Here is a 19,334-nt window from a genome sequence, read left to right on the forward strand (position 1 = left end):
GCAGAAAACTGACATGCATTTAATCAAAAAGTTCCCCAAGAGCAATACAGAATGACAAAGAATGCTTAAAAAGAGAATAAATTAAATGCAACTAATCTTTTAGCCTAATTGCATTATTCACAGAAAGTACTTTATGCTCATTATTTTCCTCGCTAAACTTTCCCCTCTTTTCTAATCCTCTTGGATGCGTTCCTACAAAGATACCAGCGAGTCGACATAAAGCTGGAATTTCTCACTTACAGGCTTTATGTCATTTACTGCAGGTGAATCGTGTCCAAAGACTTGTGACAGGCAGCTAGCCTCTTCCCTGTACGACTGACCTTGCCCCGTGAGCCTCCAAAGAACCTTCTGGGAACCACTGCCCACTGCCACAAAGAAGGGGAATCACAAAATGCAAGACCTAAAAATAACCGCACAGAAGTCTGAGACTTGGCTACCCGCCATTCCACGGGCCACTGTGGCCTTTTCCTTCTATCAAGAATGATTTCTATCAAGAAGCGAGCAAGCTTGCTGGGCCACCAACAGAGCGCTCGCATGGTTCTCCACTCTCAAGACACTTTAAACACAAGACTCACAATTCTGTTGAGGATCTCTCACTTTTGTGAGGAAACTCACAGTTCGACAGGCGTTTGTGTCTGTGGTCTTATTTTACTTTTACAACAACCATGACACAGGCACAATTACTGGCAAAACACCCTTCGGACTCCTTCCCAGCTCACCTCAGTGCAGAGATTATTTTCATGACTGCATCCCGCACCACCTCCCTGGGCGAGAGGTCCAGGGGGCCCACGGCCACGTCCAGGAGCTGCCGGATCATCCCCAGAGGCTGGCCATCCAGGCACATGGCCACCGCTTGATCCCGGACTTTCCCTTTCTCAGATCGGGACTGATCATAGAGGGTGCTGTACTTCCGCAGTATTTCCTAAAAAGACATGGCAGTCAACACCCAAGTAACAAGCAGGAATTAAACATGTCTACATGTGCACAGGAAACACGTTGAGAAGACCCCAGACTACATCACTACCACGCTCAAGAACACGTGGCCACGACCACATGCTTCGGTGTCAGACCCACCCAGAATTGAGCGCAAGCCCCTGTAGTGCCCCTTAGAGCTGCTGGGCTTTGTGCCTCTAATGTCGATGTCATAAGATGAGGACAACAGGCTCTCGTAAGCACAGCATGCTGTGAACATTCAGTGAGGCCACAGGAAAGTCAGGCATGCCCTAATCCCCCCACGCCAGGCGAAGCTCAATGAACACACGTGTTTCTACCACTACTGCCACCACCACTGCGCTTCCACCACCCAGCAGACTCATCCACGGGGTAGCACCTGCATGAGCCCAGGTGTACATACACCATGGAACTGAGTCCTTAAAACAAGCCCACAGGTAGTTTTAATTAGCCAACTTTTGTCAATAGGGAAAGTGAAGATCAAAGGTGTTAAGGAACTAGCTCAAAGCCACACGGCTAGCAGTAAATGGAGCTGGGTTAGAATGCACAAGCACGTCCCTCCCACCACCACACCATGCTTCCCATTACTCTTCGATGATATCTGTAAAAACTAAATGTTGCAACAAGTAATTTAATAGGACACTACTTTTCTGCATACCTGATAATTTTACTTGCCAGGCTCTTTATAGTTTCCCAAGTAATTCTGATTATACTGTTTTGTCTTTCAAAATAACTATGTGAAAATCTGAACCTTAATTGGATATTTGATGATATTAAAAAATTACTTTTAATTTTTTATTGTGAAAATGTTGTAGGGGTTATGTTTAAAAATACTTACCTCTTACAGATATATATGGACACACTTATGGATAAAATGAAAAGATAACTGAGATTTGCATTAAAATAATCCACAACAGGGAAACGGACTTTGGCCCAGTGGTTAGGGCGTCCGTCTACCACATGGGAGGCCCGCGGTTCAAGCCCCGGGCCTCCTTGACCGATGTGGAGCTGGCCATGCGCAGTGCTGATGCGCGCAAGGAGTGCCGCACCACGCAGGGGTGTCCCCCGCGTAGGGGAGCCCCACGCGCAAGGAGTGCGCCCATAAGGAGAGCCGCCCAGCGCGAAGGAGGGAGCAGCCTGCCCAGGAATGGCGCCGCCCACACTTCCAGTGCCGCTGACGACAACAGAAGCGGACAAAGAAACAAGAAACAAGACACAGCAAAAAGACACAGAAAACAGACAACCGGGGGAGGGGAGGGGAATTAAAGAAATAAAAATAAATCTTTAAAAAAAAAAAAAAAATAATAATCCACAACAATAAAAGAGGGTGGGTGTGGGCATGGATGAAACGAGACTGGACACCTCTGGATGACTGCTGAAGCTGGGAGCTGGACATACGTGCTCTCATTTTATTCTCTCATTCTGAAATCTTCTACTTAAAAAAAAAATCACTGTGATGTAGGCAGGCCAAGCACTGGTATCCCGTCTAACAAAGGAGGGAGACAAGGCTCCATGGGTGAAAGGTATTTACCTTGTTTTTTATTGAGTACATAATTAGAATATGGAGGCTAAATTCAAGATCTGAACTTAAAAGGGACAAACGTATGAGACTAAAGGCTATTTCCAGTTATTGCTATGATAGGCACCTTCATAAAATCAAATAATGTCCAGTTTAGGCCAAAAGAGTCCTGTATTATGGATCATCCATGGTCTGGCTAAAAGGCACTTACAAGTAGCCAGATGTGGTACCTTTAATTCACAGCCTAGTTGAAACTAAGATGTTTTGGTTGATGACCACTTGACCTCACGTCCATTTTCCGAGCCATTGACAGATATTGCTGAGGAAGCAGCTGTGGCTCAAGCAGCTGAGCTCCCATTTACCATACGGAGAACCCAGATTCAATCTCTGGGACCTCTCGGTAAAAAAAAGAAAAAAGAAAAAAAGGCATACCAGACCTGTGCAGAAAGACGCAGGCCCCTGTGCAGCAAAGCAACACGCAAAAAAAAAAAAAAAAAAAAACAATGCAACCAGATAGACAAAAAAAAGACAGACATTACTGGTTACAAGGAGAGTGATGCCAATGCTCTGGGTCTGAATATAGTAATATAGTATACTGTTGATAGAAAGAATAAGAAAAATATTTAGAAACTTTTATCCTCAGTATAAATATTTTTACTTGAGGCCTTGTAATTATGGATTGTAGCACTGTAAATATAAGCAAGATAAAAATCAAGATTGGTAAAGCCAATTTGTTTCCTGGAACGACATCTATATTGCTCATGCCATTATTTATTGTCACTCATTAGATAGGCTAATAGGCACTGAAAAATACAGATGGAATAAAACTGCTATTAAATTTCTGAATTCTTCCCACTGTGCTTTCAACAAAGGCTTTGCATTTCTGATCCTCATACAAATTCTGCAATCTTCTATTTGTCCATTATCTGACGTTTCTAATCAGGAATGTTTTTCTACAAATCAAAAATACGATGTGTAAGGTTTATGAAAATGGAGAGGTGGGTAGTGGCCACCTACCTACAGGTTCACTCACCATAGCATTAAGAGTAAAGGGAGTATGATTTAACAATCTAAGCACTGTTTTCACCTATATGAAAACCATTAATTTACTGATTTGTCAACTTTTTAATTAGGGAAAAGGATATTTAAAGAACCTAAGACCGTTACAATACTCCACAAAGGCACCCAATGCTACAGAGGGAGCTACAGGTTCCCTCATACAGTCGTAGCACATCGGTCTTCAAAGCTGACCCTGGCAGGGGCCCCTCAATGTCATCATGGTGTTTTAGTCTAAGGGGTGCTGATGCAAAATACCAGAGATCTGTTGGCTTTTATAAACGGTATTTATTTGGGTAGAAACTTACAGTTACCAGGCCATAAAGTATAAGTTACTTTCCTCACCAAAGTCTATTGCCACATGTTGGGGCAAGATGGCTGCAGACGTCTGCCAAGAGATCAGGCTTCCTGGCTTCCTCTCCTCCAAGGGCTCCATTCCTCTCCGGGCTTAGCTGCAGTGCTCTCTCAAGGCCAGCTGTAGACTGTTAGGCAAACGGCTGTCTCTCTCTCCCTGGGACTTCTGCCCTATCTAAGGAGCAGTCTCTATTCCTCTGTGTTCTTATTCTGTGTGCTCACTTCCTGGGCTCCAGCTCAAAAACCTCCAACTCTCTTCTCTGTCATGCAGAGAACATCCTCCTGACGTGGCCCAATCAAAGCCCTAATCATAATTTAATCACGCTCAGGTACAGACCCGTTTATAATCTAGTATCTATTTTTGGAATTCATAAAAAATACCAAGCTGCTGACTCCACCCTCTGAATTCCAAAAAGACCTTACAATTTTTTTAAAACTTTATTTCAGCAGCAATGCTAAGTACAAAACCATATCATAATCGGTTTAAAGAAAACACAGTTTGTCTTGGGGCAAAGGCACATATGGCTGTAGACCTCTGAAACTTACAAAACAATTTATCTGCTTTCAGTACACAAACAGACAAAGGATAAACATTATCGTAAAGACAAACTGAGAGGGAAACATGAGTCATGGGTCCTCTGCAGTTCAGTAAACCTGCAGGGCATACTTCAAAAGATGTCAAAATCTGAGAGTCATTCTTAAGATGAGGGTTTCTTCTTGGGGCTTCATGGGGACCTACCCTTTCCACATGCTTAACCAACAGCATTTACTTGGATCGACCCTCATCAAGCATCTGGGTGTCGACCAAGCTCTAGACCTCACCCTCCAAGAGTTTTGGAGTGACTGCCACACTTTACCCAATGTTTGGGTTAGAGTCTCAACCCCCCGAATAGAGTGAAGTAAAGACAACATCCTCCCTAATCTTCGGCATGTAGGCTCACCCCTCTCAGAACAAGTTGACCACCTGGGCTTCTCTAATCCATGGGGAACAGGAGCACCCCTCTCAGACCCATGGGGGCTGACCTTAACCACCCTAATCCTTGAGGAATGTGCTCCACCCTCTTTGTACCTTGGGGCAGCAAAACTCTCCCTGAACATTGGGCATGACATCCACCCTCTCAACTGCCCAGGCAAACTCACCCTTCTCTGTACACACGGATGGGGTTCCTCTCTTGGCCCAAGGAGATGTCTTAATTCCAGATCTCAGCATCCATGGTTCTTCCCTCTTAAATCTGTTTCTCCTCCAATCTCTCCTTTCCATGTTCCTTTCAGTCCAAGCTGCCAATGGTTTTGTTTATACAACTCTCTCAAAAAGCTTGTGGGTTTAACATTCAAGAAGCAGGTGCCCAAGCCATCAGACAGGAAGACTTTCCACAAGTCTTTCTGAGATAACTGCATCTTCAATCCTGATATATAAGTTCCAAGTTTAGTTAAGTCCTCAAATGGGGCAATAACGTCTGGGAGCTTGATTTCCAGAGGCTTGGAATTTCCAGAAGCATTTTCTGTTTTCTTTGTCCCCAACAGTTCAGCCTTCAGCTTCTCTCTCATCTAGCATTTTTCTATAAGCTGCAAGGAGAAGTCAAGCCACTTTCTCTGGCTTTACTTTGGGAAGTTCTTCAGCTAAATGCCCAGGCTCACCATTTTCAAATTCTGCCTTCCAGAAAACACCAGAAGTTAATCTTGCTAAGTTCTCTGCAAGTTTAAAACACAGATGGTCTTTCCTCCAGTTTCCAATAATAGTTTCATAATTTACATCTACTGCCTGATAAAAAGTCTCTTTAGAGTCCATATTACTATTGTCAGTCTCTTCAAAGCAATCTCAGCTTTTCTATCAAGCATCTCACAATTCCTCCAAAAAATACCACACTTACCCATTTATAAAATCATTTCAGCATTTTGGTAATTGCAAAAGTACTATCCCATTCCTGGTACCAAATTCTGTACTAGTCAGCCAAAGGGATGCTGATGCAAAATACCAGAAATCTGTTGGCTTTTATAAAGGGTATTTATTTGGGGGTAGAAGTTTACAGATTCTAGACCATAAAGCATAAGCTGCTTCCCTCACCAAAGTCTATTGCCACATGTTGGGGCAAGATAGCTGCCAATGTCTGCCATGAGTTTGGGCTTCTTGGGTCCCTCTCTTCCTGGGGCTCCGTTTCTCTCCAGACTCAGCTGCTGTGCTCTCTCCAAAAGGCCAGCTGTAGACTATCAGGCAAATGGCTCTGTCCCTCTCCCTGGGGCTTCTGCTGTGTGTAAGGTGCCATCTATACTCCTCTGTTCTTCTCCCTTGTGTTCACCTCAAAAAACTCCAACTCTCTTCTTTGCCATGTCTTTTCTCTGTGAGTCCCTGCCCATCAAGGTGGTGGGGACTCAATGTCCTACTGACACGGCCCAATCAAAGCCCAAATCATACTTAATCACATCCAGATACGGACCAGTTTACAAACATAATCAAGTATCTATTTTTGGAATTCATAAATAATACTGTATTAGGGTTCTCTAGGGAAACAGAATCAACAAGATGTATCTGTCAATAGTATGCAATTCTATAAAAGTCTCTCATGCAGCTGTGGGGATGCACAAGTCCAGGTTCCTCAGGCAGGCTGCATCCAGGGGCTCCTATTAAAGTCCAATGAAGGTTCTTGATGAATTCTGGGAGATGTCGGCTGTCCAGAGATGAGCTGGGAAGTTCTCTCTCAATGCTGGAATCACTTCCCCTTTTAAGGCATTCAACTGATTGAGTTAAGAGTCAGTCATTGCTGATGGCAATCTCCCTGATTGATGTAATTATAACCAGCTTTCTATGATTTACCACTGCAGTAAAGTCAATGGTGGTTAAAGTCCATAAATGACCTTGTATTATAGTTTGCCCAGTGCTTACTTGACCAAACAATTGGGCACAATTACCTGGCCAAGTTGTCACAATAGTCTAACCACCACAATTAGCAAATTGATACAGCCATGAAGAGGAGTTAACATCACCACAGCAATGAGGAAAAGTTTACTGGCAGAAAATTAATGTCAATATTAAAGATATACTGGAAACACACAACACAGGGCAGGATATAGAGCACACATATTTTAAAAAGTGTTGAGGTAAGCATGGAAGGCTATTTCAGAATTTTCCTTAAATTAGGGGGCAAAATCACATTCAGTTGGAGAGCAAAACACTAGAAGCAGAGCTTAGAAACCACCGTCTTTGTCCTCTCCCTTTAGAAACCACTCCTTCCCCCGTGACCCAGGTGCCTCACCAGCAGCATCTTCTGCAACTGCAATCTCCCGCCCCTTCCCCTCCTCCCCAGGCATCAATTATGTTAAATGGCCTAAAACCTTTCTGTAAAGATTTTACATTATCAAAGGATAATGAAGTCGTTTAGGAAAACGGCTTTAGGACCCTTTTCAAGGCTATCTGCAAGATTGAGAACTTCATGAAAACTGCTGGAATTTAGCTTTCAAGGATAAATTAAAATATAAACTATCTGTTAGATCTGAATGAGTAAGCATACAGAAGTTTTCTTTTCATTTCATTACCTGCTCACTATTCTTCAGAGAAACAATGAAGCTATGGCTGAGGGTTTCCAGGTGAGCAAGCGATTTTTCCAGATGGCTCAATGTATCTGCATAGGTAAGCTGAGAACCACTTGCTGCTTCAAAGTCGTCTTCTGAATTTCTTTTCCTTGGCTTCTCAATAAAATGTTTGACTGTCTTAATAGCCTTTCTAGTCATCTCTTTGCGTGCTTCCACAGATAGCTTTAAAACAAAGGTATTAAGCAATAGTGAGATAAACCATTATTATGTATGGCATATATATCAAAAGTAAATTTTAATATATACAACTGCAAACAATGAATAGGACTTTTGTTACACTAGTCTTTCTTCTGTGAAGAAAATAAAACAAAGTATCTGCTATTAATATCAGATAAAATAGATGTTAAGTCAAAAACTGCTAAGAATGGACAAAGGACACTACATACTGATAAACAGATCAATTCAATAAGACATAGCAGTAATAAAAATACATGTATGTAGCAGCAGAGCTCCAAAATATATGAAGCAAATGTTGACAGATTTGATGGTTTTATTCTAATAATAGAAGACTTGAATACATCACTTTCGATAATGGATAGAACACCTAGGGAGATTAATAAAGAAATAGACTTGAATAGTACTAAAAATCAACTAGACCTAACAGACATATATAAAAAGAATACTTCAACCAACAAGAGCATAAAACACATCCTTCTCTAGTGCACATCAGTCATTCTCCAGGAGACACCATAAGTTAGGTTACAAACAAGCCTTATTAAATCTTAAAAGAGTGAAATCTTACAATATATCTTCTCCCACCATTATGGAATGAAGGTAGAAATCAATTCAGACAGAAAAATGGGAAATCCACAAATATGCAAAATTAACACACACTTAAAACAAACAACGGGTTAAAGAAAAATCAGAAGGTAGAAACAGCCCAAGTGTTCATCAACAAATAAATGGATAAACAAAGTGTGGTATAAATATACAAGGGAATATTAATTGGCCATTAAAGGAATGAAGTTCAGATACATGTGACAACATGGAAACCCTCTGAGTCATTACATTGAGAGAAATAAACCAGACACAAAAGGACAAATACTGTGTGGTCTTGATATAGCCTGTGCATTAAAATCAAAATTATTTCCAAGAGTACCTAGTCTCCAAGATGGCCAAATAAGTAATAAAGGCCCTACAGTCTTTGAATGTTCAGAAGGGATGTGAGACTGAATGTGTATTCAGGGCTGCCTCCAGACAATGTGGAGCTATGCTAATCCAAACTGGCTTGGATGTGGAGAATATGTAACTCACCTGGAGGAAATAACCTATCTGATACTAAGATCTGAAGAACCTAACCAAAGGTCTGTTTACCATCACTGTTAGTCTTCCTAATCCTATATCCTCTGTATAAAAGGGTCTGGAAAAGGCTGTTCGGGGCTCGGTTTTTGTTAGGACAAGAGTCCGCCGAGCCCGGCCGGTCGAAATAAACCAACTTCCTTCTCAGTATTCTCTCGTGTCCTGGCCTTCGAAACCGCGCCTATCCGAATTTCTCCACTACATTTCTGGCGAGCCAGCCAGGAGGGCGCTGAGAAGGTCAGAGGCGGCAACAGTTGTTTGCCCCTACCGGACGTCTCCGGGGAGGCCGGGAGGGCCCGGGCGAAGCCCAGCCCTGGGTGCCCCTGGACACCCCATTTGAGTCCAGAAAGAGGTTGTGGTTTTCGCTGGAGCCCTTCCGGAGGAGCCGGGGACACCGGGAGGTTTGAGAGACCCTGAGAACGAAGCAAGGAGCTCCACACGTCGGATTGGTAAGACCCCCGGGGGCATAGTGCAGGGAAGGCCTAATTCTGAAATTAGGAGGGAGTCTGATCAACTCTCATAGAGGAGGCCCTAGTACTCCTGAGAATACAGGAGGAAGCCGTCTCCTCTTCAGGTCCGAGGAAAGGAAAGGGGGGTGGTTGTGTGCGTGTGCTTGTGGCGACTGAGTGAGACGCGGAAAATTGCTTCTGCGGCGCGAGTGCGGAGTCCCGATCCGCGGTTCCGTGGCGACCTCATACGATCAAGGGCGGTCTGGGGGGTCCCTGCAAAGGGACCCTCTTCCATATCGGGGGCTTATACCGATCCGCTAAGGTTAAGAGGCGCCTGAAAGTTCCCGCGAGGGACGCGGCCGGAGACGGACGAAGCGAAAGGCTTGAGTGACTGTTGTACACCGCCGGCACAGGGTGGAAATGGGAAACACACACAGTAAAACCCCGTTAGGATGTATGCTAGAAAACTTCCCCCGTGCATTCCAGGGAGAGATGTACGGCATAAGGTTTCAGCCAGGAAAGCTTAGGATGCTTTGTGAGTTAGAATGGCCAACTTTCGGCATGGGCTGGCCCCAGGAGGGCACTTTGGATCCCCGGATCATCCGTAAAGTCCACGAGGCAGTGACTGGAAATCCAGGGCATCCGGACCAATTCCCCTACATTGATGCTTGGGAAAACGCTGTGAGCCAAAACCCACCTTGGTTAAGGAAGTGCATGGCTAAGGAAGCTAGAATTTGCTTAATGCAGAAACCGAGGAGTGCCGTCCCAGGGACCAAACCAAACAATCACCGTGCAAAGGGCACAGAGAAAGTGCGTCCCAAGTCCAGTGCTAATCTGCCCGTTTTGGAAGGGCCAGATGAATTTGAATTTCCACCGCCTTATGCGATGACTCCCGCCCCGGTGGTACTAAGGAATGAAAATGAGCTAGTCTCCCTAAGCAGTGACCCACAGTCGTCATCCGCACAGGGAAGTGCGATATCCTCACCATCCCCGCCGCTGCTTTTGTCACCACCCCCGCCTCTGCTTTTGTCACCATCAGAGAGGGCACCTATACTATCCCCGCAGTTGCCTTTATTGCCATCTGCACCTGAGAGCCCTACGCCATCCCCACAGCAGCTTTTACCGTCTCCGCAGCGGTCTTTGGCACCTTCGGCAAGAAAAAATGCAGACCAGCTGCTTTTACAGCCAGTTGCCTCTGGCAACGCCTCAGCAGCGCTGCGGGTCGGTCAAGGACGAGACGCTAAGAGATTACAGCTCGAACCACAGGGAGCCCCGGGGGCAGAGGGAGCAGGGGAAAAGGCTGCTTTCCAGTTCCCGCTCTGTGAAACCCGGGCCCCAATCTTTTACGATGCAGATGGCCAGGTTCAGGGAGGAAGCCCGACATTCCTCTATGTGCCCTTTACTACGACAGATCTCTTTAACTGGAAAAGCCACACCCCACCATTTTCGGAGAAGCCTCAGGCCATGGCAGACCTTTTCCAGTCTATCATACAGACCCACAGACCCACGTGGGCTGATTGTAAACAACTTATAATGACTTTATTGAACTTTGAGGAGAGAATGCGGGTCACACAGGGAGCGCTAGCCTGGCTTAGAGAGCACCCACCTGAGGGAACTTTGGACAGTGATCAATATGCCCGCCTGCAGTTCCCAGAAGAGGACCCCCTGTGGGATCCAAATAGCGCCGTAGGGCTCTACCGACTAGAGACATTCCATAGGGCATTAGTTGAAGGATTCAAGGCGGGGAGCCGCAAGGCAGTGAATATGGCAAAGACCAGTCAAATTCTACAGGCTCTAGATGAGAGTCCTGCTCAATTCTATGAGAGACTATGTGAGGCGTTCCGTGTATACACGCCCTTTAACCCAGATGCTCCTGAGAGCCAAACAATGGTAAATGCAGCATTTGTTGCTCAGTCACAGGCTGACATCCGGAGAAAGCTGCAGAAATTAGATGGGTTTGCTGGGATGAATATCTCTCAGCTCATGGAAGTAGCTACTAAGGTTTATGTCAACCGTGATGAAGAAACAAAAAGGGAGGAAATTAGGAAGATGAGGAAAAAGGCAGATTTTCTGGCTGCAGCCATAGTGGAAAAGTCCATTCCTGTAACAAGGAAGGTAACTTGGCAAGCCCCAGCCCCAAGGAGAGGGAAAGGCCCACGTCTAGGGCGAAATCAGTGTGCATACTGCAAGGAGGATGGACATTGGAAGTGAGAGTGTCCTAGCTGGCCACTTGACCCGGCCTCTGCAGCCAAAGCATTAGCCAGAAAGGCCAGTGGGGTATCACGACCCAAACGCTGCGACCGTAAAGGTTCAGAGAAGAAACCTGCAAATCAGATCATTGGGCTGGCAGGAATGGAGGACTCTGATAGAGATTATTAGGACAGACCGGGCTCCTATTCCCTTGGCCCCGAGGAGCCTATGGTCGGAATTCAAATTGGGGGCCGCACCATACAGATGATGGTTGACACTGGGGCTCAACATTCTGTAATGACCAAGCCAGTTGGGCCTCTATCAAAAAGGCAAGCCACTATCGTAGGGGCAACTGGCAAAAGTGCCCAACGGCCTTTCCTTCAAGCCAGGACCTGCAACATTGGGGGAAGGGAAGTCACTCACGAATTCCTCTATCTTCCGGAGTGCCCAGTCCCCCTCCTGGGTCGAGACCTGCTGTCAAAACTACAGGCTCAAATTACCTTTAGTGCCACAGGGCAATCCACACTGATCTTGGGGCCACAAGACCCTCCGAAAGTAGCGCTAACCCTTCCTCTGCAGGAGGAATGGAGACTATTTTGCCTCAGTGAGACTGGCCAATCCATGGCCACACAGCTCCCCTTTGAAGATGTGCCTGAAGTATGGGCAGAGGGGAACCTGATGGGGATGGCACATGACATTCCTCCAGTTATTATTGAAATAAAGCCTACAGCCAGTCCAGTAAGCATAAGGCAGTATCCAGTTCCACGCGAAGCGCAAGAAAGGGTCCAGCTACATATTCAGAGATTGCTGAGTGAGGGCATATTGAAGCCGTGCCAGTCTCCGTGGAACACCCCTCTCTTCCCAGTTAAAAAGCCAGATGGAGATTACCGCCCAGTCCAGGACTTACGAGCAGTTAATTTGGCAGTAGTAGCCCTTCATTCTGCAGTTTCAAATCCTTATACTCTGCTCAGCTTAATACCAGCATCGGCAATCTATTTCTCATGCCTAGATCTTAAGGATGCTTTCTTCTGCATTAGGGTAGCACCAAGGAGTCAGCCGATTTTTGCCTTTACATGGGAAAATCCAAATTCAGGTGAAAGGCAGCAGCTGACATGGACGCGATTGCCTCAGGGATTTAAAAATGCACCCACTATTTTTGGACAAGCCCTGGCCAGTGATCTCAAATCCTTTAAGGCAGAAAGCCATAACTGTTTTCTTCTCCAGTATGTAGATGACCTCATTCTCGGAAGTTCCACCTATCAGGACTGTGCTGGTGGAACCCATGCTCTTTTAAAACATCTACAGCAGAAGGGCTATCGGGTGTCTAAGAAAAAGGCCCAAATCTGCCTACCTCAGGTCAAATACCTAGGTTACAAAATAACACAGGGGCGCCGTGAATTAGGACTTGAGAGAAAGGAAGCGATCTGTAGTCTTCCTGAGCCCAATTCTCGCCGGAAGCTGCGAGAGTTCCTTGGGGCAGCTGGATTCTGCCGCAATTGGATCCCCAATTTTGGGGTTCTCACGCGCCCTTTATATGAAGCCACAAAGGGGGGAGATAGGGATCCCCTGCTCTGGGAAAGCCCACAGAAAAATGCTTTCACTGCTCTCAAACAAGCTCTAATGGAAGCACCGAGTCTCGGACTTCCGGACCTCAGTAAGCCGTTCTACCTCTATGTTCACAACCGCCAAAGCATAGCAGTAGGAGTACTCACTCAATACCTCGGTTCCTGGCAAAGACCTGTAGCGTATTTATCTAAACAACTGGACACTGTAGCCCAGGGATGGCCTTCATGTTTGCAAGCTGTAGCGGCTGCAGCCGTGCTTACAGTAGAAGCTATAAAATTGACTCTTGGGCAGCCTATTATTGTCCGGGTTCCACATGCAGTAGTCACAATCTTAGAAGCCAAAGGAACACATTGGCTTACTAACAGCCGCCTGGTTAAATATCAGACTCTATTATGTGAAAACCCATCCATCCAGCTGGAACTTGTAAAAACCCTAAATCCAGCCACCCTGCTACCCGTAGAGCCAGGGGTTCCAGCCCATAACTGCCTGGAAACATTGCAAGAAGTATATTCCAGCAGGCCAGACCTTCAAGACCAGCCATTGGCAAATCCTGACATGGAGTTTTTTACAGATGGGAGTAGCTTTATGCAGGGCAGCAATCGACGAGCAGGATATGCTGTAGTAACATCTGAGACCACAGTAGAGGCACAGCGCCTCCCAAATAACACATCAGCACAAAAAGCTGAACTCATTGCCCTCACCCGAGCCTTGCAACTTGCAGCCGGAGTCAAGGTTAACATCTACACAGACTCCAAATATGCCTTTCTTACCCTGCATGTGCATGGAGCCATATATAAACAAAAGGGACTCATTAACTCGGGAGGCAAGAGCATTAAATACGGCACACAGATTCTGGAGCTACTAGATGCAGTTTGGGAGCCTGCCAAAGTAGCTGTAATGCACTGTAAGGGACACCAGACCAGCCACAGCCCCATTGCCCAGGGAAATCGGAGGGCAGACGCTGAAGCAAAAAGAGTGGCACGGGAGGGATCCCTATCTGAAAACCTGGCTGCTGCTCTCATTCCTCAACCCCTTAATTATCAGAACATCCAGCATACACTGCCTGTCCTTGCCCCGCAGCCTCTGAGTCACCGAGAGCCACAATATACTCAAGCTGAGAGAGAGTGGATACTCTCTGAGGGCAGGACACAAGGGGAAAATGGATGGTGGACATTGCCTGATCACAGAATAGTTGTGCCACAAATATTAGCAGCAGCCGTAGTTCAAGACTACCATGAGAACACACACTTGGGAAAAACTCATCTTAAGGAAGTGTTAGAAAGATTCTTTTACATCCCAAGACTAGTCACTATCACCCATGCTGTATGCCAACGGTGTGTGACATGTGCAAAGAATAACCCTCGCCAGGGGCCCACAACAGCCCCAGGGGTCCAGAGAATTGGTAGTATGCCCCTCGAAGATCTAGTAGTTGATTTCACTGAATTGCCACGATCTGGAGGCTATAAATATCTCCTAGTCCTTGTTTGCACGTTTTCTGGCTGGGTGGAAGCCTTCCCCACTCGAACAGAAAAAGCTGAAGAAGTAGCCAAGGTTCTCCTTAGGGAAATTATTCCTCGCTATGGGCTACCGCTCTCAATTGGCTCTGACAATGGACCAGCCTTTGTCTCTGAAATCACTCAAAAGATTGCAAAGGCACTGCGCATCCAATGGAAACTGCACACCGCTTACCATCCTCAGAGCTCAGGAAAGGTAGAGCGAATGAATCGTACAATAAAGACTTATATTGCCAAGATTTGCCAAGAAACTGGGCTAACATGGGTGCAAGTACTTCCAAGTGCTCTCCTCCAAATTCAAGCCAGCCCAAGCCGAAAACTAAGCCTAACTCCTTATGAAATCCTCTTTGGGAGGCCTCCTCCCTTAATCAGAAATATAGAGGGGGATCTTAGAGAAAGAGGGAACTTATCAATAGCTCAGCAGATGATAAGCTTAGGAAAAACCCTACATAACCTGCATCGCTGGGTCCAAGAAAGGGCCCCCATTAGCTTAAGCAGCTCTGTACACCCGTACAAGCCAGGAGATGCAGTCTGGGTCAAGGACTGGAAGTCAGCTCCACTAACTCCTCGATGGCGAGGGCCCTATCTTGTCATTTTATCCACCCCCACTGCAGTTAAGGTGGCTGAAATCATCCCGTGGATTCACCATAGCCGAGTCAAGTGAGCTGCCTCAGAGTCCTGGACCTGTGTTCCAGATACCCACAGCCCAACCAAACTCATCTTGCGAAAAAGGGGAACGCCGAGCCCTGCTCCAGTCACACCCCGGAAGCTGACTGGTCTACGCACGGCCGAAGATTGAGGAGGGAACACCGAGCTCTGCTCCAATCACACCCGGAAGCTGATTGGTCTACGCACAGCCGAAGATTAGGAATCCGGTTTAATCTGTTGCAATGCCCCTTTGCCTGTTTTTCCTACTTCTAGCCCTAAACCTCCCCTGGTCCCAGGTCGACACCACAGAATGTGAGCCATGTATTCAAAAGGTGCGTACAGGGGCCCATGTCAACACCACATTAATATATCATAGTCATTACACCTGCAAGGGCCAGGTAACCACCTGTCAGTTTCAGGGAACCTCCTATAGTGTCTGTAATGCATCTGGCCAAATAACCTGCTATGATCCTAGACCCCCAACAGTCTCCCGTAAATGGGAAATAAGAGTGCTTAATCGAAATGGGAAGTTGCTTTCCTCCACCCCAGTCATGAGCCAGAATGAACAAGTGTCCCTCCTATTTGATGCATGTCAGGCTATAGACTCTGGGACACCATGGAACACAAATTGTGGAGGGCTCGGCTGGGAGCGGAAGTATACTCATAGCAATATAGTAAAAATTGCTCATGTCCCAGTGCAAACCTGGAATGGCTGGAATATAAATAACCCCTTTGGAAGCTGGCAGTCAATAGTAAACAATTTCAAGCTTCTATTGGGAATAGTAGCCCTCTTCCTAGGAGCATGCACCATCCTTCCATGCCTCCTTCCTTTCATCATAAGCAGAATGCGCACCCTAATAGATGGTGTAGTAAAAAGGCAAACAGCTGCCCATCTCATGGCTCTATATACATACCAGCCAGTCCAGAGGGACTCAGACAATAGTGATGCCGAAGTTTAATAACTTAAACTCGGCCTCAAAGGGGGGAATATGATATAGCCTGTGCATTAAAATCAAAATTATTTCCAAGAGTACCTAGTCTCCAAGATGGCCAAATAAGTAATAAAGGCCCTACAGTCTTTGAATGTTCAGAAGGGATGTGAGACTGAATGTGTATTCAGGGCTGCCTCCAGACAATGTGGAGCTATGCTAATCCAAACTGGCTTGGATGTGGAGAATATGTAACTCACCTGGAGGAAATAACCTATCTGATACTAAGATCTGAAGAACCTAACCAAAGGTCTGTTTACCATCACTGTTAGTCTTCCTAATCCTATATCCTCTGTATAAAAGGGTCTGGAAAAGGCTGTTCGGGGCTCGGTTTTTGTTAGGACAAGAGTCCGCCGAGCCCGGCCGGTCGAAATAAACCAACTTCCTTCTCAGTATTCTCTCGTGTCCTGGCCTTCGAAACCGCGCCTATCCGAATTTCTCCACTACAGTCTCACTTATGTGGAATAACTGGAATATGCAAATTCATCACTCAGAAACTACAATACAGGTTACCAAGTGCCCCAGGGGGAGGGGAACAGGGAGTTATGATTAGTAGTAAAGCATGTCTGAGGTGATGGGAAGTTGGGTAATGAATGGTGGTGATGGTAGCACCTCATTGTGAATGGAGTTACCACCACTGAATTGTATACTGAATGTGGTAAAAGTGGGAGATTTTCTGTGGCATATATGTTATCAGAATAAAAGTCTTAGAAAAAAGAAGGGCAAAGAAAAATACTGATCCAGACTTTGAGCGCCGCCCCCCCACCCCCACCCCTACGGCTTCAAGCCATCTCCCCCCATGATACAGACTGTAAGGGTCCTAAATGCGCTCGCTCCGTGGCAGAGATGGGGGTCCTCGAGCCCAAAAATACCCTTTGTTCCGCTGCCTTTCCAGTCCCCCTCGGGCTGGATGGGCTGCGTTCCAGACGGTAATACCTGAGAAGTGATATGAGTCATTTCTGAGCCAAGGCAGTAAAAAACCTCAGACCATTTTGCAGCCTCCCTTCTTCTGCAGCCACCTGTGGCCCAGGCAAGCAGGCACCACAGGAGGCCGAAACAAGAGGGCAGGGCTCCCGCTCCCACAGCTGGATTCTAAATGGCCTGGTGCTATGAGCCCCTTGGGGCACGAAGGGAGTGTTAACCCTTTGTATGTTAAACCAGAGAGACTTTAGGCTGTACACACCTTAGACTACTCTGACATGGTCTTTAGAATCAAGAGTAAAGACCATGTGCCCTTGGCTTGCAGATATCAGAGACTAGAAAAAGTCAAAAGTATTTGAAGAAATCATTGCCTAGGGCACCTGGGAGCAGATTGTACCACAATGAACTTGTGGTTGTAAGGAGGCTGGAAAACGAAACACTGGTGATGGCCGAGGGATGTTACAGTCTGTTGCCAGTAAGTAGTACAAGGAAGAGAGCTAAGCATAGCAGAATAGTGGCCAGTTTGCAAGATGGAGTAAAAAAGAGGAGAAAGTCCAGAAATTCAGGGTCTTAGTACATTGAAAAGTTACTAATTCCAAACCCCAGAAATAAAGGACAAGATTAAGGAAGCTTTAGATGACACCGGTCATGCAAAACCTTTACAGAGGAGTCTGCCTCCAGGGCAAGCTAGCCCAAGGGTGTGGGAGCCAGGGAGCTCTGGCATTAGAGGGCATGAGCAGGGGTCCTGCAGCCATGCTGAGGGCTCCAAGGCAGTCCCCGGGGAGCTGGGAGAGAGGTGTGGGGGCAACACAGCATGTACAGGACACCTGTGAAAAACGTCTCGGACAGAACAAAACCAACAACTCCGGAGGTGTGGCTATGGGCACGTGCTGCCAAGAGAAATCAAGTAAGAACTACGCTAAGCTTTGAAGACAGTGGTGCAGCCAAAGGTTAACAAGCCTGGACTGAAACTGCTCGCTACTGTCTGAAGTTAACGTTTGGGCCTCCAACATTCTCCAGCCAGAAGGAAATTCTGTGCAGCCTTCACAGAGGACATAAGCCTTAACATCCAGTCCATATGTGGCCAGTATAGCAGTTTAATATGGTTATAAATTCCAAAAGTAGATACTGGAATATGTTTGTAACCTGGTCTGTACCTGAGCATGATTGAGTTATGATTAGGGTTTTGATTGGGTCACATCATTAGGGCGTTGAGGCCCCACTCCCTGGTGGGTGGGGACTCACAGATAAAAGGCATGGCAAAGGACTGAGTGGAGGATTTTTCTGATGTTGGAGTTTGATGCTGAATCCTTAAGCTGGAGCCCCGGGAAGTCAACATGCAGAGGAGAGAAGCCAGCCCTGGGAAGAGAGGACCTGAGCCAGGAGAAGAACACAGAGGGATAGAAACGGCTCCTTAGGGCAGAAACCCCCGGGGAGAGAGACAGAGCCATTCACCTGATAGTCTACAGTTTGTCTTGTAGAGAGAGGCAAAGCCTAGAGAGCCTCATAGTCTACAGTTGACTTTGTGGAGAAAACAGAGGAGCTGAGCCCAGAGGAACCCAGGAAGCCTAAACCCTGGCAGATGTCGGCAGCCATCTTGCTCCAACACATGAAAATAGACTTTGGTGAGGAAGTTAACTTATGCTTTATGGCCTGGTGTCTGTAAGCTCCTACCCCAAATAAATACCCTTTATAACACATCACGGAAGCACTCCACGGAGAGCCTGCGTCCATCCTCACGGACCCTGCCCCGAATGACGCCATCTGCTCTTTCCGTGGTGCCCAGGAGTGTGGCCAGGTAAGCCCTGGGCTGCCTGCAATTCCAGGGCACGCCGTGGCTTCCACATCAGTGCGCTGATGACACTGACACAATCAGCTGAGGAGCTGCCCTCTGCAGGGAGAGACGTCTCGCCCTATCAGCTGAGGGCCTTCAGAGGGAAGTGCTGTCAGCAGCCAGAGTTCCCAGCTCCACCCAGACAGCCAGCGTCTCCTGGGAACTAGGCCCGTCCTTGGAGCCCCCGGCTTGCAGCCTGCCCGGCCAAACCTGGACTGTTGCGCCCCCACGGTCGTGTGAGACAATTGTATAAAATCTAAACTATTTACAGATCTCTCCTGTCATCTGTTTCCCTAGAGAACCCTAACATACTCACACAGTAGCAGAGGGATCTTTTTAAAGCATAAACCTGGTCACACACTCCTCAGATCTATCCTCAGGAAGGAACCCTGAAGTACAGGGTTTCTGCTCTCCTCGGCATAGGGGAGCTGCTCCCCGCCTCGCTCCACCCCGACC

At 46.6% G+C, this 19,334-nt stretch overlaps 1 protein-coding gene across 1 annotated transcript in view; it reads right to left on the reverse strand.

Moving 5' to 3' along the window:
- The window catches only part of NBAS (NBAS subunit of NRZ tethering complex), a 347,044-nt gene that overhangs the window by 57,055 nt on the left and 270,655 nt on the right, over window positions 1–19,334 (reverse strand). The window contains exons 45-46 of the mRNA XM_058288021.1: window positions 7,412–7,630; window positions 720–922 (exon numbers count right to left, since the gene is read on the reverse strand). Of these exons, the coding sequence (XP_058144004.1) occupies window positions 720–922; window positions 7,412–7,630 (422 nt within the window). The remainder of the gene's footprint in view (window positions 1–719; window positions 923–7,411; window positions 7,631–19,334) is intronic.

Source organism: Dasypus novemcinctus, chromosome 25 (genome assembly GCF_030445035.2).
Source record: "Dasypus novemcinctus isolate mDasNov1 chromosome 25, mDasNov1.1.hap2, whole genome shotgun sequence".
NCBI classification, from domain to species: Eukaryota; Metazoa; Chordata; class Mammalia; order Cingulata; family Dasypodidae; genus Dasypus; species Dasypus novemcinctus.